This window comes from Sander vitreus, chromosome 21 (assembly GCF_031162955.1).
Source record: "Sander vitreus isolate 19-12246 chromosome 21, sanVit1, whole genome shotgun sequence".
NCBI classification, from domain to species: Eukaryota; Metazoa; Chordata; class Actinopteri; order Perciformes; family Percidae; genus Sander; species Sander vitreus.
Window position 1 is genome coordinate 26247600 of NC_135875.1, and position 27654 is coordinate 26275253.

At 39.5% G+C, this 27654-nt stretch overlaps 2 protein-coding genes across 2 annotated transcripts in view; both read right to left on the reverse strand.

Annotated features, from left to right (window-relative positions):
- Positions 1-2169: 2169 nt before the first annotated feature.
- chrm3b (cholinergic receptor, muscarinic 3b) lies at positions 2170-5959 on the reverse strand. The gene is made up of 6 exons (XM_078278797.1): positions 5872-5959; positions 5261-5433; positions 3985-4280; positions 3197-3552; positions 2816-3139; positions 2170-2567 (listed from the first exon to the last, which is right to left on the reverse strand). The coding sequence occupies exons 1-6, from the start codon at positions 5957-5959 to the stop codon at positions 2170-2172; spliced, it is 1635 nt and encodes a 544-aa protein (XP_078134923.1).
- A 14438-nt stretch (positions 5960-20397) lies between these two features.
- ryr2a (ryanodine receptor 2a (cardiac)) overlaps positions 20398-27654 on the reverse strand; it is a 172127-nt gene continuing 164870 nt past the window's right edge. Inside the window, exons 107-110 of the mRNA XM_078279587.1 lie at positions 26530-26594; positions 26272-26372; positions 25815-25866; positions 20398-24044 (exon numbers count right to left, since the gene is read on the reverse strand). Of these exons, the coding sequence (XP_078135713.1) occupies positions 23949-24044; positions 25815-25866; positions 26272-26372; positions 26530-26594 (314 nt within the window). The 3' untranslated portion in view covers positions 20398-23948. The remainder of the gene's footprint in view (positions 24045-25814; positions 25867-26271; positions 26373-26529; positions 26595-27654) is intronic.

Here is a 27654-nt window from a genome sequence, read left to right on the forward strand (position 1 = left end):
GGCAGGGGGCGCTGCCCCCTTGGTGGCTGAAACGGGTAAAGGCATTGTTTAAAAAATGAGTGGAATAATTACGTCTGACATGAACAGATATTTTATAAATATCTTAAATAACACTAAACAACTAACTGGTGGTAGGTAATACATCTGATTTCATATACTGCTTTAGTAAAAAAAATATTACCTGGCTGATGATGGGAGCAGCAGGACGCAAAAAACAAAAATGACTGTTGCACTAGTCTGGACATCTTGCCGTGCCAAGGTTGCAATAAAGGTTTCCTAAATGCCACATTTGATGTCAGCTTACTAATTGATTGCGGGTTTTGTGTAGATTTTGACTTTTATACGTTTATATTTCTTTGTTTAAACGGCGAAGTGGAGGAAGCCTAGTGACGAGTCCATAGCAACCAGTTTGTGTGTTGAATGTTACCCAGAGTGCCTTGCTGAATAGTCTCAATATTGTATTGTTTTATTTCATGTGAATACTAGTTTACTAGAGGAGTAACTTAGTATTTGAAGTAATGCAGTAATGCAGGAAGTGCGCATTTAGTTTCCATGCTTATTGTGTTTCCACAATAATGTTAGTGAGTAAATCTACTGAAATGGCCCCCACACCATAACAGAGGAGTGGGATGCGTCAGATGAGAATGCAGAGGTTTAGTCACGTATGTCATGGCTGTTAAAAAACAATGGGAATCTGTATATATTTGCTAAGTGCAAACCAGTACAGAAGGTATCAATAAATTGCTGGGGGAGGGTCATGCCTTTTTTCCAAATCGTTTTGGAGGGTCATAGAATTGTTTTTACTAGCGAGGGGAGGGTCATGTCTTTTTTGGCTAAAGGTCCCAAAACTCCTCCAGTGGCCCCTTAAATAAATAACGAACAGTCCCTTAGCCTACATTATTCCATTATTAGAGCATATAATAAATACATCTATGCTTATATTTGTATCTGAAAAGTCAAAAGCCCTGCTAGCTCCACAAGCTATGCGTTTTTTCATTATTCCCCACAATATAAAATGTTAGAACAAAAGAAAATACTAAAAAACCCTGCTGCCGTATCAGTATTTTGTATTTTGTATCAGTATCGTCTGGGAGCAGAGATCTCCCAGATGATAAGCACTTAATTCATCCTCTGGAGACTATGAATCTCCACAGCAAACATCATCAAAATCCAGCATCAGTTTCTGACCGAAGGCGCCATTGGCCAAAATGCTGGTCAATGTGAAAAACTTAGCCGAATGGATCACCAATTTATTGGCAAATATCAAATGGATAGCTCAAATCAAGCAATGATAATTGGTTCATAGCTGTTATATAATAACCACATACCACAGCTATGACTTATAATTCCTTTGCGCAATAAGTATCACTCAGCCATGACACAGAAAATCAGCAAAGTAACCCTTTAAGCGTACGCTATATGTAAAATATTTTCAGTGCTTTACCTTGCCGTCAGACAGCCCTTTCCGGTGGGGAACTGAATCCGTTATCTAAGCTTTCTTAAAAGCCACAAGACTCCATTGGCAAAAACAATAAATTTACCTTGCAAAACATGGGAGTTGCTGCTCAACTACTGCGTTGACCAGTTAGTTGCTGGTCTAGCGCTGCCTCGATCTTTAGTTTGTTTGTGTTATTGTGTAACTTTGGTGAATCTAAACTAAGCCTTCAGCGTTAAGTAAAACAAAATAGCCTGTGCTAGCTGCTAGTGTAGGCTAACGTTAACTTCGTTCCATAGCAACCGCCTCAGTATGTGCAGGCAGCCAGCCAGCCCAGGAGGACCTATTTTATTGTGAATATGATTATTTATCTATCTATTAAAATTGGAATGTGACTACTGTATGACTTTTATATTGCCATACCTAGTGTTTTATATAAGAAACAGCTCATGGCTGTGGTATGTTGTGATTATATCACAGCTATATCACAGTTGTTCGGATCGACCTCTATACTCTGGACCATGAATAGTCCAAATTTGGTCAGACTAATGGACCAGCCTTTGCCCCCACTGTTAGCTTGAAAAGAAATCCTGCAGAATTAGTTTTGGTTTGCCAAATTCTGTTCAGCATCTTTTCCCTGAAATAGAAGGCTTGTATATGGCATTCCAAATCTGAATATAGATAAGGAAATAAATCTTTAAAAGACATATCTATCAATAATTTGCCACTATATTCTACATTGGGTCTTTTTTCTTGAAAGCCACAGCCTTCCTCTGTTGAAAATGAGGATTGTTCTTCTTTTGATCCCACTGGCACATCAAGATATCCCTGAAAGTTGTCCGGAAGGTCTTGTTACACAGGGCATAGCACATTGGGTTGATTGTGCTGTTAACATAACACAACCAGTAGCCCAGTGCCCAAAGAGTTTCGGGAATACAGTCCTGACAGAAAGTGTTGACCAACACCATGATATTGTATGGTAGCCACGTCATGATGAAGACGAAGAGGATGGCACTGAGTGTCCGTGCTGCCTTCTTTTCATTTGCCTTTTTTTCATTCTTACGCTTGCTGATCTCTGTCTTGGCCTTAGAGGCAAAACGTTTGGCCATCGCTGCGTCCTTTATGGTGATGGCTGCAGGTGATTGGTCGGCGGGTGATGAGGTGACAGGGTTTGATTGTGAACCTTTTCGACTTTTGGAAGATGATGATCCTTTATCTTTGTTGTTTTTCACCTTTCTAGATTTTTTACCATCTAGATAGATAGATAGATAGATAGATAGATAGATAGATAGATAGATAGATAGATAAGGCAATTTGTATATTTGTATTATTTTTATATACATCATGCAAACAAGATCACTTAGTACTGTTATGTCCAACCTGTTGGAGATTTTGATGGGTCTGCTCCGTCAGCTTCATCCTCTGAACCTGACTGGTCCCCAGAGGCTCCAACTTCATTGTTGTTAAAGCTGTCACAGCTGCTCTGCTCTGCTTCACCCACTGTAGTTGTCGTGGTGTTGACCGACCTCTTGGATGCATGGCGACCTGGCAGCAGTGATGAAAACTGGAAGCAGAATGCGCCACACCTCCCTCTGCTTCCCGTTCCTCCTTGTATGCTGACATTGTCCTTGTTTTTCTTCTCTGAAGCCAGCTGATTTAGTTCATAGCTGCTGCAGCTTTGAGAGCTCATTTGGCGCTGCATGGCTGACGAATCCTTCTGGCTCTTAGATGCACATTCTCCACCAGCTTTTCCACTACCACTTCCTTGATTCTGAGCCTGGCTTGGGCGGTTACCTGACCCAGATCCCTTGAGACCTTCCATATCTTTAACACGCTGCTCTGTCTCCTGATAGATCTTCCAAAACAGGAATGCCATAATAGTTACTGGCAAGTAGAACGCAGCTATAGCAGTGCAGAATGTAATGATGGGCTCGGACAGGAACTGGATGTAGCACTCATTGGGCTGGACTGTCCGCTCACCCACAATGTACTGCCAGAACAGGATGGCTGGGGCCCAGAGAATGAAAGAGATGGACCAGGCCAATCCAATCATGGTCATTGCTCGCTTTGTTGTACGCTTGGCCCGGTATGTCAAAGGTCTGGTAACAGAGAAATACCTAAGAGAACACAGAATGAAAGTAGGCAACTGTACACATACAGAGTGACGGCATTTTTGCTGTGCATTACGTTCCACCACATTGTCTCTCTTGATAGTATATCAGTAAGAGTCACCAGAGTCAGAAATACTTAAATTCCACACTAGGGACTTTAAATATGTCCTGCTTTCCATGGCTCACAACATTATACCATTATGATACCACATGTAAATATATGCTTTTTATTATTCGAATACTCTGACCCATTCAAAATCACAACACTGTTCATCAGAAAATAACCTCTGCGAAGCAATCAGAATAACCCCTTCTTACAGTCATCATATAGCTTTTTTATTAGGGTAGTACCAACAATAAATGATGGTGGCTATGAGCTTCATTTTAGTTTAGTTTTAGTTTTATCAACATAAAATGTAATGAATCATGTACTGTTACCTGTCAAAGCTGATAACAAGCAGGTTCATGACTGAGGCGTTACTGGCCACATAGTCTATTGCAAGCCACAAGTCACAGATCACTGGCCCCAGAGCCCACTGGTCCATTATGAGGTAGGTGGTATACAGGTTCATTGAAAGTGTGCCAATTGTAAGGTCAGCAAATGCTAGGCTTAGCAGGTAGTAGTTGTTCACTGTCTTCAGTGCCTTATTGATTTTGAATGACACCAACACTAGGATGTTGCCAACAACAGTGAGAAGAGAAAGCGATCCAGTGAGGAAGACAATTAAGATGACCTGAAGATGAAGAGGTAAGAAGAGAAAAAATCAAAGAGGGTGGTGCATTACACAGTTTAAGATAATCTTACTGATTGTGGTATAGCGACTGCTGCACTATTATTTTTTAAAGCTGTCCTTTTTAGGTTTATTATCACAATCAATGATTTCATTGACTACCTGTTAGGAAGAACTAGTAGAAGTAGTTTCAAATCAAGTGCTGTTAAAGTTGCTATAGGCATCCTACAAGGTTCTATACTGGGTCATCTTCAATTATCGTTTATACAAATCATATATCTAAGTCATTTCTGCTGCTCACACTACATTTGTATGCAGATTATGCTGTTGTATATACCATACATACATCTGTTAATCTAGCTATTGCAAATCTACAGTCAGCTTTTGATGATTTTTATCTTTCTCTTATTAGACATTAGCTTGCTTTAATAAAAATGGATGAATGGTAGACTAAACTGTAAGCAGACTTATGGAAGTACTTGTATATCACAGAAAGACTCAAGTCATTAATTAATTTAGACAAGTCTCATAGCTTTCCATAAATGCAAAGTTTTTCTTGGAACACCAACTATAAACCCCCGGTTCAAATGAGCCATTAATTCCCTGGAGCTTTTGGAGCAGTCATGTGAAGAGCACAGCACAGTTTGTCTGGCGGTTAAAATGTCTTGCTACTGAAGCCATGGAATTCACAGTGAGGCCACAAAACTACTCTGCCTGTTTTGTTCTTGAGTGCTGCAAACCTGCAGTGTACACATCTTATGTCTGCCCATCTAGGTGTCAAACACTGTAGCAGTAAGCAATATGAGATATCGAATACTAACATTTACACGTCTAAAACTTGAAAAAAAAGATGATTAATGGTTTGTTATTTTGACTTATTCAATATTACAGTGTGACCAAAACACCAACCCACTAACCTTAACTGATAAAATCAGAAAAAAATGTTTATGTTATGTTTTAGTAAAATCACAGCTGATTGTTACCTGTAAGATAGTATGTCCTCCTAAAGGGTCAAATTCCTCTGCTGGCAGCAGTAATGTCCTGTTGACTGGTGAATCAGTGAAGTTTCCTCCTTGCCATGAGACATGACTGACATTATGCTGCTTCCACCCACCAACATTGTCAGATAATATGGCCAACTCCTGGTAAGAGCCACCTGGAGAAACATATTTTTTTATTAAGCCACAATTCAAGGCACCACCTCACATGTCGTGTTATGGAATTTGTAAAAGGCTGATTTGGATAATCTACAATTACTGTCCCCGAGAATCAGAAATAATTGCCTACAGAAGTTTAAAACCTTTTATCAAGCGTTTACATCTGCATTATCTCAGCAACCTTTGACCTAAATCATAGAGGTCTTTTCATATCCATTTTAGATTATTTCTTATTCATTTCATTTACCTTTTTATTTATTTATAGTCAATTCTGTTTCATTTATGTATTCTTACAACATATCATTTTGAATGCTTTTAAAAATATGATTTAAAAAATATGCACAAAACTCATATATAACCACAATATTTGCATGCCTTAGCTATTAAAAAGTACTAGATACAAAGTGCTGTAATGCAGTGTAAGATGGACAGCTCACCTATGATGGTAGTATCAGGCTGATCTCTCATACCAGGAGAACTGTTGGTAAGGAAGTGGAAACCATCAGAGCTGGAGTTCAGGTTCATGATGACCAATGGACATCTTTAAGAAAAAATAGAAATAGAATAGAATTTCAAATGGATAAATGAAAGATAATGCTTAACTTAATTCTTTCTAATTTAAAAAAAAAGATTTCGGGTGAAGAGTTATTTCATTCAAAAGTAAAGTAAACTATTTTAATCAGTGCTGACCACAGTTTTGAAGAGACCACATTACTATCACTAGGCAGATCGTGTTAATTCAGAGCAAACGGTGCTGTAGCCACAGGGATATATACTGTATGCTGAGTGCTTATTAATGGCAGCCAGTGCAGGTTTTGATACAGTTATTAGCACCAAGCTACAACCATCTTTATTAATCATCCTGTTGTCTAGGAATAACAAATAAACTTAGCACAAAAAGTAAGGACATTTGTGTTTGGTAGATTGTTTCTCTATGGTAACAATGCTTTTTGGCAATACATCTTATACCGTTGGAAAGCCTGTTTAGTTCCCTTTCAGATGGTGCCCAATTTGTAAGGAAAATGCATTTGTGGGATGAGGAGCAGCGCTGAGTATATGGGTTGCGCCCATGAAAAATTTGCCAAATCTTCTCTGCCAATGCTAAACAGCTTATTCTGCCATTGACTCGTTTGGTGTTTGGTGGATTGGATGATTGAAGTTTGAAGAAACAAGACATATTGGCAATTTAACAATGTATTCATTTCATTTCCGCGTCTTCTCCACACTTTGACCCTACGATCCAACTGCCGTAGGCAGAATCATCCAATCCACCAAACGAGTCAATGGCAGAATAAGCTGTTTGGCATTGGCAGAGAAGATTTGACAAATTTTTCATGGGTGCAATCCACATACTCAGCGCTGCTGCTCATCAACAAATGCATGTTCCTTACAGATGGGGCACCATTTGAAAGGGAATTAAACAGGCTTTCCAACAGTATAAGATGTATTGCCAAAAAGCATTGTTACCACAGAGAAATAATCTACCAAACACAAATTGCCTTACTTTTTGTGCTAAGTTGATTTATTTTTGCTGTTCATCAAATGGATGTTTAATGTTCAAAATACTGTGACATGCCACCTTGTCACACTCGTTCTCATGAAAAATGTGGTTATACCACAAACTTAGAAGTAAGAACCAGTCCGCCAATCCTTGCCACAGAAACCCCACCTACTGTAGGTTGTCTATCTTCACACATTTGCCTCCTTGGTACCAGAGGAAGGGATATTTAAGAACTAGTGAGAGCGACTATCAAGGTGTCTGTCTCATGGGCTGTAAAAAATAAGGTCAGTCTGCAAGAAAGATAAAAAGACAGCAAAAAACAAGCATGTATATAATAGTGTGTGCATCAAGGCTGTCTAACTCTATGACACTAACAGAGGACAATGCATCAAGTCAGCGTCAGCATCAAGGCCTAATCTCTCTCTTAGGGAATGAAACTTTAATGGAACAAATCTGAGGCAAAACAAATAATGAGTGCTGATATAAAAAAAAAAAAAAACAATTGATAAAATAAAAGGTAGTCCAAAGACAGTGGCAGATTAATGTTAATTAAAATTAATTAATACTTCTAAAAAAAATGAGACAACTAAGTAATTTATTGACACCTTTGACATGGCACGTGTGCAGGGAATACAGACCAAAACACACATGCATAGCTGGTGTCATCAACAAGCAGAAATACAAGGACTGGGGCAAATTTGTATGCAGTCTATGCAAACAAATCAGAGCTGGGTCTTAGAGACAGCCAAAGGGTCCAAAAAGGCAGACTGAAAAACAAGCAGTGGAAAAAGGCTTGAATACTAAGGCAGGGAAACACAATAGACAATCTAGCAGACAAATAATAATGAAATCCATACTTTTTATTCACGGTAGGTTCAGCTTTATTGTCACTGCACAACACAAATTGCACATGTAGCTATGTAGCTACGGTGAGGATTCAGGTTTTTCTTTCTCGCTTCTCATTCATTCCACAACAAATGTCACTGAATTGGTGAATGTACTACTGACTAAAACGACACCGTGCTCAGTTGTTACAAGGTAAATGGCAATGGTAAATAACCAAGATTTAAAAAATCATGAAAATGTAGCCTATAGTAAAAAATCCAAAATGCAAAATCATATAGTTCACTGAATAGCTTTCACTAAAGGCCATCCAGTAAATTATTACTATTGTAACACAGACAATTGAAACAAAGGTGAGACTGTGATCAGATGAATTTTATAGTAGTTTAGCTTTTGTCACACAATTATGGGGTTCATCTGCTCTCCTTTCACACCACATATGAACCAAGTCCACTTGTTAAGTCAGCACCAAGGTTTGTTTGTCAGCTTTCACACCAGCCCAAATGAACGCCAATAAAGTTTTTACACATTTGTATCTTCCTAAACTTTTAGAACATTTCACATTTGGAGCATGGATTTAACATTTACTGTATCCGTAGTCTGGCTAGTCCACACAGCATTCCTGGATGGGAGAAAAACGTGCTCTGCTTTATTGCCATTTCATTAAACCAATCACAATGGTCTTGGGAGGCGCTCAACACCGGACAGAGCCACGGTGCCGCTGGAAAATAGCCTCAGGAAGGAGCCTCTGGATTTACCCTGCAGAGATCTGAGGAGCAGTTAACCATAGTCCTCAGAAATCCACCAGAGTTTAGAACGCCAACACAAAGAAAGAGGACGGTAACAGACATCCGGCCGGAAAAAATAAATAAAAATCCGTCGACAACGGAGCAATCCAGGTAGTGGAATGTCGTGGATATAGACTACTGTATCAGTTACAATATCAATCTTTTATCTCTTAAGTTTTCAATCTGTTCTTTTTCTGTTTTATTTAGTTTCTTGCACAGTCACCAATTGCCACTAATCACAGCATCATCAGCACCAAGTAGAGGCTCTTCCTTGTATCCTTGAGTCCCACTGTCCACACTGGCATCTCCTCAGTCCGTCTGAATAATGCTGTCTGTTCCGTATCCCACCACTATATTTGGAGAGCGGTGTGTTCGTTTGTGTGAACGTACACATCTGTTCCGATCAACTTCACACTGCGGCGGGTTTATTGCTGCAGACCTTTGTAGCTCCATTTTCTTTCATGATGAAAATGATCTAAACATGCTTATTGTTTCCAGTTCAGTCCTCAACTTCCATTGCATTGCTGATTCTGGCATAGATTAGCATAGCCTGTAAAGAATAGATGACATTACTAATACAGGCTGTACTAATTAAAGCCAGAACCATCATATTTCCTCGAAAAATGTCTTCAATCCGTGCCTTCAGCACTGATGTATAATGTTGGAGAAGAGAAAGGTTTTCTGAAGGCCTACATTCCTACGCGAATAAATGTACACACATTAAACAATATGGAACCCATAAGTGTTCAATATTAAAAAAGAGACTTCATGAATTATTAGGAAACACTCAATTAACTTTCACTGTTATGCGGATGACACCCAATTATACCTATCAATCAAGCCAGACGAAACCAGTCAGTTAGCTAAACTTAAAGCATGCATTAAAGATATAAAATCATGGATGACTTACAATTTTCTGATGTTAAACTCAGACAAAACTGAAGTTATTGTGCTGGGCCCTAAACACCTCCGAACCTCATTACCTAAAGATATAGCTACTCTGGATGGTATTGCCCTGACCTCCAGCACTACTGTCAGAAATCTAGGAGTTATTTTTGATCAGGATATATCCTTTAACGCCCACTTAAAACAAACCTCTAGAACAGCCTTTTTTCACCTTCGTAACATTGCCAAAATTAGGCACATCCTGTCTCAAAACGATGCTGAAAAACTAGTCCATGCATTTGTTACTTCCAGGCTGGACTACTGTAATTCCTTACTATCAGGTTGCTCAAATAAGTCCCTTAAAACTCCTCAGCTGATCCAGAATGCTGCAGCGCGTGTTCTGACAAGAACTAAGACAAGAGATCATATTTCTCCTGTATTAGCTTCTCTCCATTTATCATACCTGCATATATATATATATATATATATATATATATATATATATATATATATATATATATATATATATATATATATATCATACTCAATAACTCAATAACTCAATACTAAACAACTTAATCCATGTGTCTTACATCTTATTTTGAGTATCCTACTGTAACACAAACCAGTTCACTTGATAACACTAAGATCACTAAATTATTCTATCCTGTCTCTCACATTTAGCGGTGATGCAGCAGATCTATGACATCTGGTAGCTGTATGTGAAGATTATGGGAAGCCAACGGCATTTCACTGTAATCCACACAATCTCGCTGAAAAAAATATCAGCGAGACATTGTGCCCGTCGGCATCTTTAATATAAACACCTGAGAAACCCATTGGTAGCTTATATACTATAGAGTACTATTCTGCAATTGCAAATACTGTATACTGTAAAAGAAATGTATTGTGTCCCAGATTTTTATCAACAATCAGATGGATGGCTGAGAAGACTCTTTTCTTTCTTTTAGGTTATTTTGTTTGGTATTATGGAGAACAAAACTCCGTACAATGATTCAACCAGACTGACTGAATTGAAAGGGCAGAAAGAGAAAAAGATCCTCTGAGCAGTTGAATAAGAAGAGAAGAAATCAGCCGTCAAACAAAAAGATTTAAATAGGAACAGGTTCCTGTTTCACTGTCAAGTACACATTAATGCGGCCGGTTGCTTTAGCAAAGCTCTTCTTCTAACTTCACAATAGAGATAGAAGTTCTAATGGGATATCAGCTTAACATACTATAGACTGACAAATCACAGTTTAAACTATTCAATCTAACCACTGAGACGGCCCAAAGAAAAATATTTCTTACTAAATATTTAGAGCCCAGTTGCACCGTTGTGGTCACTTACGCTTTTCTGGCCTGGAAAACAAATTCACAATGTTTCAAAATCGCATAAGATTCATTCGGAATAAATACGCTAATCATTAACTGAAACTATATTTACTACTATTTTTCTTTGTGTATAAGCATCATGAAATGCTTCACAAATAGCAGATATACTAAACAATATATATATATATATATATATATTTGATGCTATCATCAGTGGGTTTTTGTAATTTAGACACTTTTAAAGGGATATATGAAAAGATGAAAAACGAGTTTAAGAGGTTAATTCCTTTCATGTTTTTTCGGAATTAATTATGGATGCTAAAGTCCTGAATTATTTTTAGTTAAAGACCCTTAGTGTCTGTCTGTATGACCATGTGTGCTCCTGCAGCACTTCTATATTGAAGAATTCAAGAAAGCAAAAGCCAAATGCTGAGTTACTGTAATGCAATGCACTTACCAGTCCACTCTGGTTCCCAGTATCCAATATGATATCCTGCTGGGGAGCTCAGCTCTGCTCATGCAGCATGCATCTCTCTGCTGTGGCTCAGGCTGTTCACTGTGTGGGACTGGACTCCACCTTTGACAACCTCTCAGATCTGAGCTGTTACATGACAGAGGCAACTGTAAGATTTCTTATGAGGTGGGTTCTAGGGGACGTGACAAAAATAGATAGAATACACTTAATGGAGCTCAACAGTGACCGCCCACTTTTTTAACGGCTCTGGTTCCGGAAGTGTCCGTAACCAGCAACTGTACAGAAACTATCATAGACTTCAATGGTAGAAGCTCGCTCTAGCCGTTCGCTCTATTGTCCCCGAAGGGAAATTTGTCTTGGGCATAGTGCTACAATCTGTTGCTTTAAGACACAAACATGTAACAGAAAAAAACATTCTAAATTCAACATGAAATCAACATAAACATAAGATCAACGAAGCATCTTAGGACATAAAAGAAGGACACATATGACTGTGCAGACAATACGACAGCTTAAATAGTAACTGTAATAATTAAAGTGCGAAGTGCAAAAAGTGCTGGTGTATTTATTGCACTTTTGCTCCATTGTGCTAAGATTTACTGTTGGAGTTCAGCAGCTTGATGGAGGTTGGGATAAACGATAACTTAGGTCTGTTTGTTTTAATCTTCTCCCTGATGGCAGAAGCTCATATTCAGGAAAGGGAGGGTGTTGAGAGTCTGCAGTGACTGGCCTCAGACCTGTCAGATAGTTTGATTAAGAAGTTCAACAAAGTATATGTAACCATAGCGATCTTAAATCACTCTCAAACATGCTAAAGTGTATTCATTATGCTTGTCAGGGAAGAAAAAATGTCAGAAAAACTTATCAATGACAGAAATGCACTGTAGCTGCTGAGGCCCAGCGAGCATTAGGCCTGCACTCTGCTCCTGAGATACTTGCAGTGGATATTTGAACCGAGACAGAGCTGTGAAGAGCCTCAGTGCAACCATACAGCCACACCAGGCAGGTCTGACAAACTGATGCAAACAAGACGGATTCTAAAGTTTTGTGTTTGATGAAACAAACATTCTGCCAAAAATGTTAAAATATATGCATCAAAAATATATTCATGCACATTCTTGGTGGATTATTTGTAATGTGAAGGGAGAACTGTTTACCTCACGATCACCATGACGAAAGGTAAAAGTTCGCCATCTGGCTCATGAATCTGTTGCTCAAAGTGGACTTCCTGGATCTTAATTCATGTCTTGCCAACACAGCCTCCTGTGCTGTTTCAATGTAGAGTTGATTTTGGTGTGAATGCCCTCTAAGAGGGCATAGCTCTTATTGATTATATGTTTATATGTAGGCAGTTTATTAAAAATGACAACAGTGTGTTTTGAAGCCATATTCATTTAACATGTGATGTCACTAGATTTTGTCACACTTATTGAGTCACTTACACACACACACACACACACACACACACACACACACACACACACACACACACTGCTGGATGGGCAGACACTTAAATTCTTCAAGAGCTCTCCTGACCAAACAAGGCCATATAATTGGCCACTTTTTTTACAGTCTGTTGAAACAAGCCAATGGCCTAACTCTCAACACACACACACGCGCACACACACACACACACACACACACACACACACACACACACACTAGAATGAGGAATAAAGTGAAGGTGATCACCAGATATATCATAGTGCTGCTTTTTTGGACTAGGTATTCTTGGTGTCACACTCTGCTGTGCTGGCTGCTCTTTCCTGCACACAGATATCTCTATGAACACTCTAAATTCCCTTTCTAGACATGTACCTCTTTACATGAATCTGATAGCAATTCAACATGTTGGTCTCATTGTGAATAAACACCTGAGTCTATATCTATGACGTTCCACTTCCGGGATTGCTCCGGTGCTGCTGGAAATTCTGCCGGATGTCCTTCTTTTTGTCTGAATGTCCGTCACCTTCCTCTTTCTTTGTGTTGGCGTTCTAACCTCTGGTGGATTTGTGAGGACTATGGTTAACTGCTCCTCAGATCTCTGCAGGGTAAATCCAGACAGCTAGCTAGACTATCTGTCCAATCTGAGTTTTCTGTTACACGACTAAAACAACCTTTGAACGTACACGTTCCACCAAAACAAGTTCCTTCCAGAGACTATTTTGCAGCGGCACCATACCTCTGTCCTGCACTTAGCACTGCCTATGACTATAGTGATTGGTTTAAAGAAATGCCAATAAACCAGAGCATGTGTTCTACCATCCCAGAATGCTGTGTGGACTAGCCAGATCCTCCTTTGCAGCGCTGTGGAGGAGGGTCTGGCAATGCGAGACTACCTGACTCATGACGGCAACGTTACTAGGTAAGGTCCATCTCCATACCATAAGGTTCTTATGCAATGCAAATGTTGTTCACTGCTCCAGTAAATAGAACAGACCTTAGATACGACTTTCCATGCTTAGCAACTCCTCAGCTCATAGAACCCTTCGGCTCAGACAGCTAACGTAGACTAACGGTGTTCCGTACACTTTTCGCCTTTCAGTGCACCTCAGCAAGTACTACTCTGTTGTTGAAAGCTAAACAAGCAAGTATGGGTGCTCGTTCTCCAGGGGAATATCCATGTATTGGTTTACACTTTGACTGATGTCTTTTGGACCAATAGTTTTGGGGAAAAGTAACGCCTCTGCCTTCAACACGATGTCCAAAGGCACAACGATCGATGTTCCATACAGAGCGTATCAACGGAGCAAATTGTTTAATCTGTTAAAGAATTAGAATTCAAAGTGTTAAAATATTCAATTGCTGTAATAAACATTAACTTTATTGACCCTTTATTAAAGAAAACTGCTGCAAGCGGTCATTGCCGGGTATTGATGTTAAAAAAGGCCATTTGAAAGCATTTATTCAACAAATGGTGATATTTAACACTTTGTGATGACATAATAATCACTTCATATAGACTACAGTACTATGAGAAGCATAGATTAAGTTTAATTGTACTTTTTCGCTGCTCTAGTCATCTCCCCTCCCCCCCATTGTCAAGCGCTGTGGGCGCATCATTCAAACTTACTGGGTGGATTCACACAGAAACAAATGTCTCGGTGGTGGTCGGGGATGAGAGAGGGAAAAATTAAGATGACAAGTATATATATTTTAATCATGACCTGGAAGTATTTATTTAGCGAGCGGCGGTAAAAGATCAACTGTACAGAACATTACGAGCCAGAAAGCTAAGGCTATGCTAGCATTCAAAGTCAATAACATTGTGTAAGGTTGACAATATAATCTGACAGTATGTTTAACAAGACAAGCATAGCTACCCAACCATGTCATTGTCCCCAAATCAATATCAAGACTTTGAGGAACACATTATCTGCCATGTGTACTTAGTGAATAGGATGTGAGATGATCGTTGAGAGGCGCAATGTAACTTACTTCATGCCCCTTGTGTGTTAGCGCCATCCTGTGATGTTCAGAGGACAAGGCACTGAAGGACTACACTCAGTGTTGGAAATAACACATTCACGTTTTTTTTTTCTTTTAATGTAGCTTATTATTTTACACCAGGGCCACGTTCAGCTGCAAAAAAACATAGCAACATGTTTTTTTTTTTACTGAAACGGGGGTGCGTTGAACACTTTGTTGTGTGCGCAAGCGCTCTGCCATTTTATTGCCATATTTATTATTATTATTATTATTATAAGTTAACAGACACGGCCACTAAAAGAGAGAAAACATAACTCAAAGCCGTTCTCTTATCTTATCTTCACTTACATCCAGTTCCGAGGAAACATGCTGTTCAACCAGGAAATATAACACTTTTTTATGGACACCCTGCGCGTCGGGCAATATATTTTAACGGTTATTTTCAGGTTTGAGGGTCTTTTACATGCTGTCTCAGCTAGCAGTTAGCCAAATTAGCTGTTAGCTAAACTAACGTTAGCTTTCCGGTGGAGGCTAATGGCAGACCCATAGACTGTATATAGAATGGACCAACAGATCCCGTGTCTCTGGACGGAGACCAGTGAAGGACATTAGAAGCTCTTTCCCGGTGATGGCTGAGCGTTACTGAGCAGCCTCCAACTGAGCTTGAAGACGTAGATGTGACGGAGAGCGTAGGTATATGTAAGGAGATAACATAGACACAGGCTCATTATTGATCACTAAAATGATAGTTAACATTAGTAATTAAACTTAAACAGCTAATGTGAGTCCAAACTGCCTGAGAGCTTCTCCTGTCCTCACCTATACGGTAACTCCTCTACTATGAGACAGTAAGTCCCGTGGTTATGACACAATCGTTAGCCTATTTTTATAAAAACGTCTGCTACGGAGCCATAACGTGAGATACAGGGTAATGGAGCCTTTTATACATTGTCGTGTTTCTTTAGAAATAAACAATGGACAAATAAAGTCTTTAAATGCTTCAGATGTAAAGTTAGTCGCTGTCAAAGTGACGTCAAAATGAATGGCAGTCAATGGAATGCTAACGGGGGGTGAGTGCTTGTTAGCATCAAAATGGAGCCATAGGATCTACGCGTTGTGAGGAGAAGCTTACCCCCTTGGATTAGATCGCTACAACTATGAATGGAAGCATGGAACAGATCATGCAGTGTCATAAATCCTCGTACAACAGGATTATCATCTGCGCATGCGCAGGGCGGCTCTAGCAGGCAGCACAGATCGTGTACCGACAACTACTATAAAGCTCAAAAGTCCCGCCCACAGCGGGTTCCGGAAGTGAAAATACAATGCAAATTCTCCATTGACAATTGGAGTATAAGCCATAAAATGGTAACCGTCGATGGTAGACTTAAAACCAGCTACTACATGACTAAGCGATTGTATATGCTCATATAGACGCCAAAAATAATGGGGCACTAACCTTGTTTTGAGAAAAATGTCTTTTATTCGCGATGTCTTGGATAAGTACTTCATTACCCACAATCCTGAACAATCCCACATCCCATTTTGATGCTAACAAGCCATCACCACATTTTGACGTCACTTTGACAGCGAATAACTTGACATCTGATGCGTTTTAAGACTCTATTTGTCCGTTGTTTATTTCTAAAGAAACACGACAATGTATAAAAGGCTCCATTACCTTGTAGCTCACGTTATGGCTCCATTACTGTCGCACAGTATAGAAATTACCGTACAGTACAGGAGAAGCGTACGGGCAGTTTCATCTCACATTAGCTGTTTAAGTGTAATTACTAATGTTAACTATCATTTTAGTGATCAATAATTAGCCTGTGTCTATGTTATCTCCTTACATATACCTACGCTCTCCGTCTCTGCTAGATTGGGAATGATTGAGATTTCTCTTGGCACAGCTACCAGAAGACTAATTCGGCTAACCGCTAGCTGACAGCTTGATTCAGTCTAAAATAACGTTAACTCAAACTAAACACTGGGAAAAGTAGGCTACAGCTGACGTAACAGCTGTTATATATTTTAAGGGTTATTTTTAGGTTTTATTTTGAGGGTCTTTTAAAGTTATTACATGCTGTCTCTGCTAGCGGTTAGCCGAATTAGCTGTTAGCTAAACTAACGTAGTTTCCTTTATTCAGTTGTGTGCGGTGGTTTATGGGATGAGTAGTTCCTTCGCTCAATAATGAAAATATGTACACAGTCTTGTACCTTTGACTTTTTTTGGATTTTCTGTTCGTTTTTTCACTCTAAATGATACGTTGTATGCTTATGAGTCACGTACCGTCTGGTTAGCCTAAGGCATGGTCTAAAACTCTTTATATACGGATTTTTCCAGACGTCAATGGGAGAAATGAATGGGTACTTTACTTCCGGAACCCAAGGTCTCTCAGAGGAGGGGTGGGACTGTTAAGCTCTATTGCCAGGCGTCCATGCTTACGCAAGGTAGGTCCTGTCCCCTGACCAATCGGCTATCCTAACTTTCATTCGGGTCAATGCCTGACCCCAACCAATCGAGCTGCTATTGAAGGGCGGGTCTTGGCGTGGCCATAAGGTGCGTTTATGCCACCTGGGAATATCAGGGACCGCCCCTGTGATTACGTTGTTTTTCTGACTGCCAGCATTCACATGGTCAAAGGGGGTAAGCGAGCATCCACAAAGCGTACCTCCTATGGCGCCATTTTGATGCTATCAAGCCATCACCCGCCGTTAGCATCCCATTGACTGCCATTCATTTTGACGTCACTTTGACAGTGAATAACTTTACATCTGAAGCATTTAAAGACTCTATTTGTCCATTGTTTATTTCTAAAGAAACACGACAATGTATAAAAGGCTCCATTACCTTGTACCTCACGTTATGGCTCCGTACCAGACGTTTTTGTAAAAATAGGCTAACGATTGTGTCATAACCACGAGACTTCCTGTCTCATAGTAGAGGAATTACCGTATAGTACAGGAGAAGCTCTCAGGCAGTTTGGACTTCCATTAGCTGTTTAATTACTAATGTCAACTAGCATTTTAGTGAGCAATAATTAGCCTGTCCCTATGTTATCTCCTTACATATTGATGTTGATTTCAAGTTATATTCAGAGGGTTAAACAGTCTATGGGTAGCAGATCTTATTATGGATCACTGCCATGATGGAGGAACTGCAAAGATGAAAAATAGGTTACATCGCTGGGTGTGAGCAAGATGTTAGATATACACTGAAAGCCAAGAAAATAAAAATGAAATGGAAATTAAAAATTAAAGGTGATGAAGTAGAAACAACTGCTAATGTTTACTGCCTGTAGCATAAAAATGAAATCTGGTTAAAAGACACTTGTTGAGTGTCTTTAAGTGTAGTAAGAATATTGTTTGTTAAAAGTGCTGACATGAATGTTAAACAAATCCTCACAGCAAAAGGTCAGAAAAAAGTTATTCATGCTAATCCTCTGCATCTGTTAATCCCTTTATCCTTTTTCTATCTAGTTTGGAGGTAGCCTACGGTTTGAATACAGATCATTCTTTGCTTTTTTATTATTTTAGTACATGGTTCAAATTGATTTATGTGAGCAGCTAAGCTCAGCTAAACAAAAACAATAGCAGAAGAAAACGATGTATCTAGAAATCTAGATATCAATATCTAAACAGATATTGTTGTGAATCTGACAGATACAGATTTTCACTGGAAAAAAAAAACATTTTCAAAACTTATTTTCATTAGCATTTAACAACAGCTTACAATAACCTAAACAAGTCCAATCTGCAGCTGGGGTCCCACAGCCCTATGTTCTCACATTTCTAAGATTTTTCTTAAAATTAGGCCCTATGTTAGGGTTAGGGTTACATTCCATCTGTAGTCAATTGCTACTGGATAATAGGTTGGGTGTAATTGGCTACCAAATTGGGAGAAAGGGACATCAACAACAAGAAACATCTGATACAAATGTATGAAAAAGGAAATGTGGGAACATGGGCTGTGGGAACATAGGGCCTAACATACCGGTAGCTATGAATGTTTCCTGATAAAAGAGAAGATAAAAATAAATACGCTTGATTATTGCTTCATACAAAGGAAACAGCAAGGCTAAACTGCAGTGCCTGGAATCCAATTTGTACCCAGATTGTCATAGTAGTGATTGTTCATTCACTTTCACTTCACACCTTTTTTCATTATTCAAATAAACAGACAATTTCCAACATAAAAAAAAAAATAAAGCATAAAATAATGAGCCCCAAATGTAATTCAATCCAAGACAATAGCCCCTCATTAAAGCTATTATTATTTGTTGAGACATTGTCAGAGATGAGTTGAGAAATGTGTATGTAATTGTTCATAGCATGTTCTTTATGAAAAGGAGCCACAAAGCAGGGATGGACTTCAGGATGTTGAATTAAGAATATTCTACTCTTCACAAGTTAATAAATAAAGTTTTATTTTCAAAATCATGCAAATCCATTCATTACTCAGACCCTCTTTATACATTTATCTTTCAGAAGTAGCAACAGCGTACTCAAATAGTCTACATGATGCTCTTCTGTGTGGCAAACTAAACATGCCCCCTCTGTGATAAATACGGAAAAACATTTATTTTTACATGAGCAAAATTACCACTTAGTTATGGTAATATGTGATATTGCTGTGAAAATAAAAAGTAAAAAATAGAAATGACATTAGCATGGCATAATGAGCGCACTGCAATATACATAGCACCCACACTGGTTGGTTGCAACTGTGACACTGTGTTATCATACTTGTATAGTAATCTGTGCTAAATGTAAATGCATCCTCACTCAACATTAAAGGTGCAATCAGTAAAGATGGCTCTTCAGCAGCCCCTAGAGGCAGCATGTCTTTGTAAGCAACTTCCATGATAGATTTTCATGTACAGTTCTTTGGACATAATGTCATTTACAGACTGACTCAGGTGAAATAACTAGTTAGCTCACCTGGTTGAGTGTGCGCCCCATGTACAGAGGCTGTCCTTGACACAGCGGCCACGGGTTGGGTCTTTGCTGCATGTTATGCCCCCTGTCTCCCACTCTCCTTACTTAATCTGTCCTATCAATAAAGGCAATAAAAGCCACAAACATTTTTTATTTATTTTTTTTTATAAAAAATGTATTGAGTTATCTCCCAATTTCATGGTTATATCATACATTTTGTCTGTATTTGCTCATATGATTATTTATGTTAACTTGTTAAAAATTAAACACTTTAAGTCTTCATAGCTTACTGGTCTAAGAAACATGATCCCAATGTATCACTGTCGAAGTATTTCAGGGTCTGAAGCTCGATTCACCTTTCACACTTCACTAATGGTCACTTTGTTTTTAGAGAAACCAAACCAAGCGCAGAGTGTATGCCGAGCCCGGGACAGGTACATTCTCAGCAAGTTTACAAAACAGGACCGCTACACGTTGTAGAAATCTGACAGCACACACAGAAGAGTGGCAGGAAATGTCCAGCCAAATCTGCATGTATGTAAGGATGGCTTTGTGCAAAGAGCCAACTAAATATTTGTATATATATATATATATTGCACCTTTAAGATTAAGCGGTAAACTAATTAACAGGACCTCAGTTGCATTTCCTTACCATTATTTGTTAAGTAAATAAAATACAGATAAAGACATAGATAATAAATGAATAAATAATTTTATTTTAAAATGAGACAAAGTTAAGCAAGCTTTTATTTGTTTTGCCTTTGTTTGCAATTTACAATGGTCAGTCTCCCGTACACTCCCTGAAGGGCTATTGCTTGAGCTTAAAACCAAATGATACCTAAACAAACATTTGACTTATAGTATATTAAAACAGAGATGATTACATGAGAGAAAAGCAGGAGCCACTTTTTTTCTCAGGGATGCACTAGTGGCAAATGACTTGAAGAGGTACAATGAAGCCCACAACACTTAAATACAATAATACAGAAATCTTAATTCATCTTAAATAATCCTATTAAACAATTTAAGGGTGACATAGATTTAGTGTCTTTGTTATACTTGTTAATTAATTCCGCATAATAAACATGCAATGGCATTTTTTTCTGAGATATTTCTTTTGGAGAACATCGATACAAAAAAGAGCTTTTTGCTGTATTGCATAAGATCATCAATAAATTAACAAACTTCAGATGAACAATCCTTATTTGAATGTTTGTTGAACATTTGCCATTTATTCAATCAACACACACCAATCACTGAGGAATGAATCTGTTGAAAAATAACATATACGATGCTGCAATAATAATTATGCTTTAAATGGATAATTTTGTTTCTGATATTATAATTTTCTAAAATGATTCGTCCGGCCCTTGTCTGTACACCCAAACCCTACGAGGTGAAACTTTGTAAGTCATGAAATGTGTTCTATGGACGGCTTGCACTTTTCTTCCACTTTAAACACTTCAGGTCAGTTAATCTGCCTGCCTTGCAGTGAGGGGTGTTACAATTAAGAGAATGTGATCAATCAAGAGACAGAATGTGTACAGTATGTGTGTCTGCAGCACAGTGTACCAACACGAAGCTAAGCTAACATGATGGCTTCATCTTTAAAGTGACGCTATGGCAGCATCAGAAATTGTTCATGCTGTTATATAACAGCCATCTCACACACACACACACACAGATTGTTCTGCAGGAGAGTAGTGTAAACCACACTCAGTTGCCACTTTATTAGGTCCACCTAGCTCAAAGTAATGCAGTTGAGTCTAACAACCAGCAATACATCTGGCTATTGTTTGTCTGTTTACACTCAGAAGCGTTTCTAATATTTTATCCAACCGTTTATATAAAGATTAGGAGTAGATTTAATATTAAATCAAAAAAAAAATGCAGAATGAACACCTCTTTAAAAGTTGTTCAACAAAAACTAATGTCATCAGATCATAACCTTCATTAAAGCAGGAATTATTGCAGGACTGTTGGATTAGACTGCATTAGTTTAGCTAGGTGTACCTGAACTGCCAACTGTGAGTGTATGAGTGTATGCTTTTGGTAAAAGGAAGAAGCCATCTGGACTGGACTATACAGTACTGTACTCAGTAAGATGTGACCTCATCTGCTGCTGCTGTCATTTTAAACTAAAATCAGACTTCCCAGAACTTTACAAGACAACTCAAAGATCATCTGACAGTACTATGAAACCAAACAGAATTGATTACATGATATTAATTTGTAATTTTTTTGAAATTGTAACACACCTTTTTGCACTGCATAAAGCTATAAAGCAAGCACAACTGAAATTTGAAATTATTTCAAATGTTACAATTCTGCACCAAAACTGCTTAAGGCCCAGTGAGACATGCCAGTCATCTTACAATATATTTCCAATAACAAAGTCCTGAGGGCATTTCTCTCTCCGTCCTCTTTCCATCTCTAGTTCTACTTTCCTATAGTGCTCGCATGTGGCATGTTTCTGTCCTTCATAGACACCCCCTTCACCCAGCTCCAGGCGTTACTCTGTCTTTACATTGTATTTATGAGAAGCTCTCTGACATTCCTCTCTTCCTCCAGCTTGCAAAACTCACCCCTGGCTTAGTAAGGCACTGTATCCTCCTGTCTCCCCTCCCTCTGCTTTCATCCATACAGTACATTGATCATCTTCAGCCTGTCCTCCAGCTGTGGCTAATGGGCTGCTCCAGTCTGGCTCATTATTTATCGTAGCTAACAAGCATGTGCTAACTTTGTATGCAGCTATAACATCTTAAACAGACCAATCAGTTTTCTGCTGCTTTGGTACTGATTTTACATAAAACTGCATAATTTGATTAACTCAATGTATGGAGCAAGCCCTAACTAAGTAGCATTAATCGATGAAAGTAAGTCTAAAGCCCCAGTAGTGACACCTAGAGGCTGCGATGTATCTTACACTCAGTGATACTATTGGACAGAACATGCTGACTGTTTAGCTCTTCTTAGAGCCTTGACCAGTAGTGGGACTAAAGGTTTGTCCTGATGGTATCGTTATGTCATGTGCTCAGTAAATGTCATGGCAACCTGACTAGTAGTTGCCCACATACAGTATATTGATGTGGACCAGAGAGACATCTCTATCCTAAGGCCATGCTGCGACTGGGGCAAAAGATGAAATAAAAGAAAAAAATTATATTCAGAGTTACCAAACATGTCAGTAATGGATTTAACCAGTTTGGGGACATACATGCATTTCCGGGAGCGGCCTCTAGCTCACCCAGTAAGAGCGTTTGCCCCATGTTGATTGAGTCCTGCAGCGGCACAAGGTTCAAATCCAACCTGCTGCTCTTTGCTGCGTATATACACGTGTATATGTCTATAAAAAAACTGAAAGAAAAAAGATGTAGGTAACTTGCTAGCTGATGGAGGATTATGACTTGTTGACGTCTGTACTTTGGCTCAGCTCCACCGGAACAAAATGAACTATTGATCATGTTGCTAGAGATATGAACACTTAGTTAAGGAGCCCTTCACACACAGTGTTGGCATGTACAGGGTGTGGACACAATATTAACATATATAAACTATGTGACATGTATCACAATAAAAAAAAAAAAAGATACCTTAGAGTTAAACCAAATCCCTCACCACCTCTTTGACAGTCTTAACAAAAGCTGACATGTAAGCTTCTCAAAGGTCCGATTATTGCGGTGGTGGTGGATTACATCAGGGTTGTAGAGGTCTTCCTTTTTTGTGTCCGCCCCCTGTACCTACATGCAACGTGCATTGTACACATGAAAAGACGTAAAAATCATCATAATAATGTCTGCTCTTTGTGTATGGATCATTGTACTGAAAGTCTTTCAGGAAGAATTATGTCTTCACTTCCCTTCCACTCACCTCCTCTGTCCGTCTTGTCCTTCCTTTTTCACTTGCTCCGTATTTTTTGCTTGTTACTGTGAATGTAGAATAAGATGAAGCAAAGAAGTCATCATCTGAGCCAAAAAACCTTGACGTGCCACCAGTCACATATTGTACAGCATTTCCTCTGATATTTTCTATGTACAAAGTCAGAGTTAGAAGCATTCCAAACAAAGTGTGCTGGCGAGTTGAGTGTCTGGATGAGGAAGAGCTGGGAGAAAGGCTTGGGGTGGGACCTGGAGGCTGGAGATGTAGTTCCTCCTAGACTGGGAAGTGAAGCCGAGTGTAGAAGCCGCCGTTCGGTAGAACAGGGACTCCTTAGAGAGCAGTAAGAAAGGTTTGAGGGATAAGCAAGGGAAGATGGCTGTAGAGGGCCTTGAACAGGTTACAGTATGAAAGGGAAGAGTTTGTTGCTCCGAGAACAGATCAGTTGAGCTGATCCTCGTACTGTTTCCGGAAACAGTCACCAGCAGGGAAAAACTCCCAGCAACGCTCCTGGTACATCTTCCATACGTAAGACTCCTTTAAGACAGACAGATGGGAGGAGGTAGGGAGGAATTACATTATAGACAACGCATTTGGAGACAGCTCCTGAGGTTAGTAACAGCAGTGTAAGCTTCAAACACTGAGCCACTAAAGGCCTCAGTATGCGTCTAACAAAGTGTAGTAGTAGTAGTAGTAGTAGTACAGGCATTGTGCAACATGACACCACACAAATTGCAACAGAAACTCTTTCAACTGATCCAATGGCATGAAAATGTCACTTTATGAGGTTTTTTAACATTAATATGAGTTCCCCCAGCCTGCCTATGGTCCCCCAGTGGCTAGAAATAGTGATAGGTGTAAATTGAGCCCTGGGTATCCTGCTCTGCCTTTGAGAAAATGAAAGCTCAGATGGGCCGATCTGGAATCTTCCCTTTATGATGTCATAAGGGGAAAGGTTACCTCCCCTTTCTCTGCTTTGCCCGCCCAGAGAATTTGGCCCACCCATGAGAAAGAGAGAGACATCATGGCTTGCAAACGAGCAAAGTGGCAGTTGGTCAAGGCCACACCCCCACCCTCCACCTTGCCCCCCCTCTCTCCTCCTCAATAGCATTTAAAGCTACAGACACAGAAATGGCACATCCTAAGGAAAGCTCATTGTGGGACTGGCTCTAGTGGCTGTAATTCTGCACCAAGGCTGAATTTAGGGAAAGAGACTTCAGATACAGTATTAGGGGACCACTAAGGTCTATATAAAAGAGACTTCAGATACAGTATTAGGGGACCACTAAGGCCTATATAAAAGAGACTTCAGATACAGTATCAGGGGACCACTAAGGCCTATATAAAAGAGACTTCAGATACAGTATTAGGGGACCACTAAGGCCTATATAAAAGAGACTTCAGATACAGAATTAGGGGACCACTAAGGCCTATATAAAAGCATCATGTCCTAGGACCTTTAAGTGTTTCTACCTGTTCCAAACTCAATGCCAAGGCGAGAAGCCTGCCATCATACATATTCCACCATTGGAAAGGGGTTTCAGATGCTGTAAGAGGATCTGAGAAGCACTTTGTTTAAAGGTGCTGACACACACAGAGCCGATAATCGTCCGTCTGGACGTCTGGCGAGGTCGGTGACTCGAGTCTGTTCGGTGTGTTCCGTGCCGTCGTCCGTCCTAGGGGCCGTCGGCCTTCATTTTGGCCGATTTGACATGTATAATCGGCAGGGAGGGCACTGCCGGCAGTCGGACTCAAATGACCCATCTGATTGGTGGCGAGCTAACCCGGAAACGGGGGAGCGGGATGAGCGTGACTAGAGTCTCTCAAAATCTGACAAATCTTTTAAACTGACCTTTGTTGATCTGAAATGAAGACAGATTCAGCAACTGCACGACCTATTTCTCTCTTAAAATGTTTTCAGAAACACGTTACGGTGAACTATTTTAGTCCAATATGAGATCGTATTCTGAACGAGCCGCCATGACAGTCTGTCTTTGAATTTCTGGAGAAACCAGACCCACGTGACGCGTTCGTCCAATCAGCTGCCGGTTTTCATTTTTGGGCGACAATACAGATTAGCGCTGCCTGCTGTTATGGAGACGTATTACGTCTCACTCTGGGAGACTGATCAGTCCAACTGCCTTTTCTGCCGAGGGTCGGCCGTCTGGTCGGTGTGTCTGGGCCTTTAAGCATACTGAGGCTTTAACGCTGGATCAGAGACACTGAAGGAAAGTTTGAAGCTGAGCTGTACTAACCACATTACAATATCACAGTGATGCATATTTACTGAGACCAAAGGAACATTACCTGGCCTGTGTGCTCTGTTTCGTCTTTGTTGATGAGATACATCACAAAGAATCTGAAACACACACACACACACACACATTAGAAAAAAAGTTGACAATATTATCACACATTCACAAACACACATCAGAGCCTGATGTTAAATTAAATCCAACCCTTACTACTTTCGAGTTGCACTATCAACACCGAGCCCAAAGCTCGGTTGTTCCATGAATCTTTTTCCATAAATTGGGCAAAACAAGAATTCCACAAAAAGCTCCCAGAGCAGAATCCTGCAGTCGTTGAGTACAAGGAACCTCAAACAGCTGCACTATTGTTTAAATGATTTGTGTCTAATCGCTCCAAAAACTTGTTGAGTCTTCTAATCAGGTGTATTGCATAAGACAGGTATAATTGGTTGGCACTACATTAGAGGTACAAGTACACACATAAAACACACACAAACTCCAGATGTACTCACAGGTAGTTGGCTAGGTTGTGCTCCTGTAGCGTGTGCGTTTCAAAGCCATGTGGGACTGTGTCAAAGTAGTCGTTACCTATTCCACAGATAAAACATTTGGTCTGGAAGAGAAACATGCAAGAGTTATAGGATTATCATTACACCATTGGCTGTCAAATTGCAACCTGTACCTGAATGTGAAAAATCTGGCAGTGCGTATTTCCTGTCATTCATGTGCTTCATAATACTGCATTGTTTTGTGCAAGTGCGTCTTTTTACCTCCATGTCTTCTTTCACTTGCTCCTGCTGGTCCCTCAGCTCTCCAAAAGCATCAATGATTAACCCTAGAGTGTTCAAATGGAGTACAAGTTAACTACATCCACAACCACCATAAAACCACAAGTCTTTGGTTTTATCCAATAGACATTTAATAGCACTGGGTCTCTATGTTACAGTCTTTATATTACTACTGTAGGGCTGGGAGATATGGACCAAAATCATATCTCTGTGTTTTTCAGCTGAATAGCAATACACGATATATATCTCAGGAATTTCTACAAGGTGAGCTAAAAGTTCTTTTGTAAGTCAAAGCCACATGTGAGATGCAACCAGCCCTTTTATCTCCCGCCCAAGTCCAGGCGCTGTCTCACCGGCTCATAGAACTGAGGCACTAACTGCCGTTCTTCGGTGTATTTGGCGGCCGCACCAACAAATTACCAGCGGGAACACTAGTTCAATGTAACGCAACATAAACTATATCGATATAAACGGTACCTCATATCTTGTGTGAAACTCTATCGATATACTGTTCGTACCTTAAAAAGTTGATATACCACCCCCCTACGTCCTACATATTACTATCATGATAATGATCACAGCTTTAGTATGGGTTTATGTGAAACAAAGACAGAATATTAAATGCAGCCTTATTAAAACAATGCCATTCCATAGCTTAGAATATGAAATGTGAAGCTTGAAATATCAAATTTGACCGATGTAAGCTCCAGGTAATCATGGAATATAAACGACAATATAGATCCAAAATATGTCAGAGCAGAAAAACAGGAAATTAATATCAATAATGGCTGCATTCCATTTAGTTGTTTCAGGGCCATTATGCACAATGGTTCACTGGCATCAGTAAGTGCAGTCTTGTATAAAGTACTTTATAAAAAACGTTGATTATGAACATTATTGTGGCTTCCTTATAGTAAAGCATGATATTCAGGGTGTCCACACCTTTTTTTAACAAGAGAAAAACAGAATTTTAATTTTTTTGTGAAGAAGAATCTTTCACTCCGACGTACGAAAGCATTTTTTTTGCAAATACGGCCACAGGTGTGTACCGTTATCTTCATTAGCAGCCCATTCACCGCTGTCGTCGGGGTGATCATCGTCTGTTAC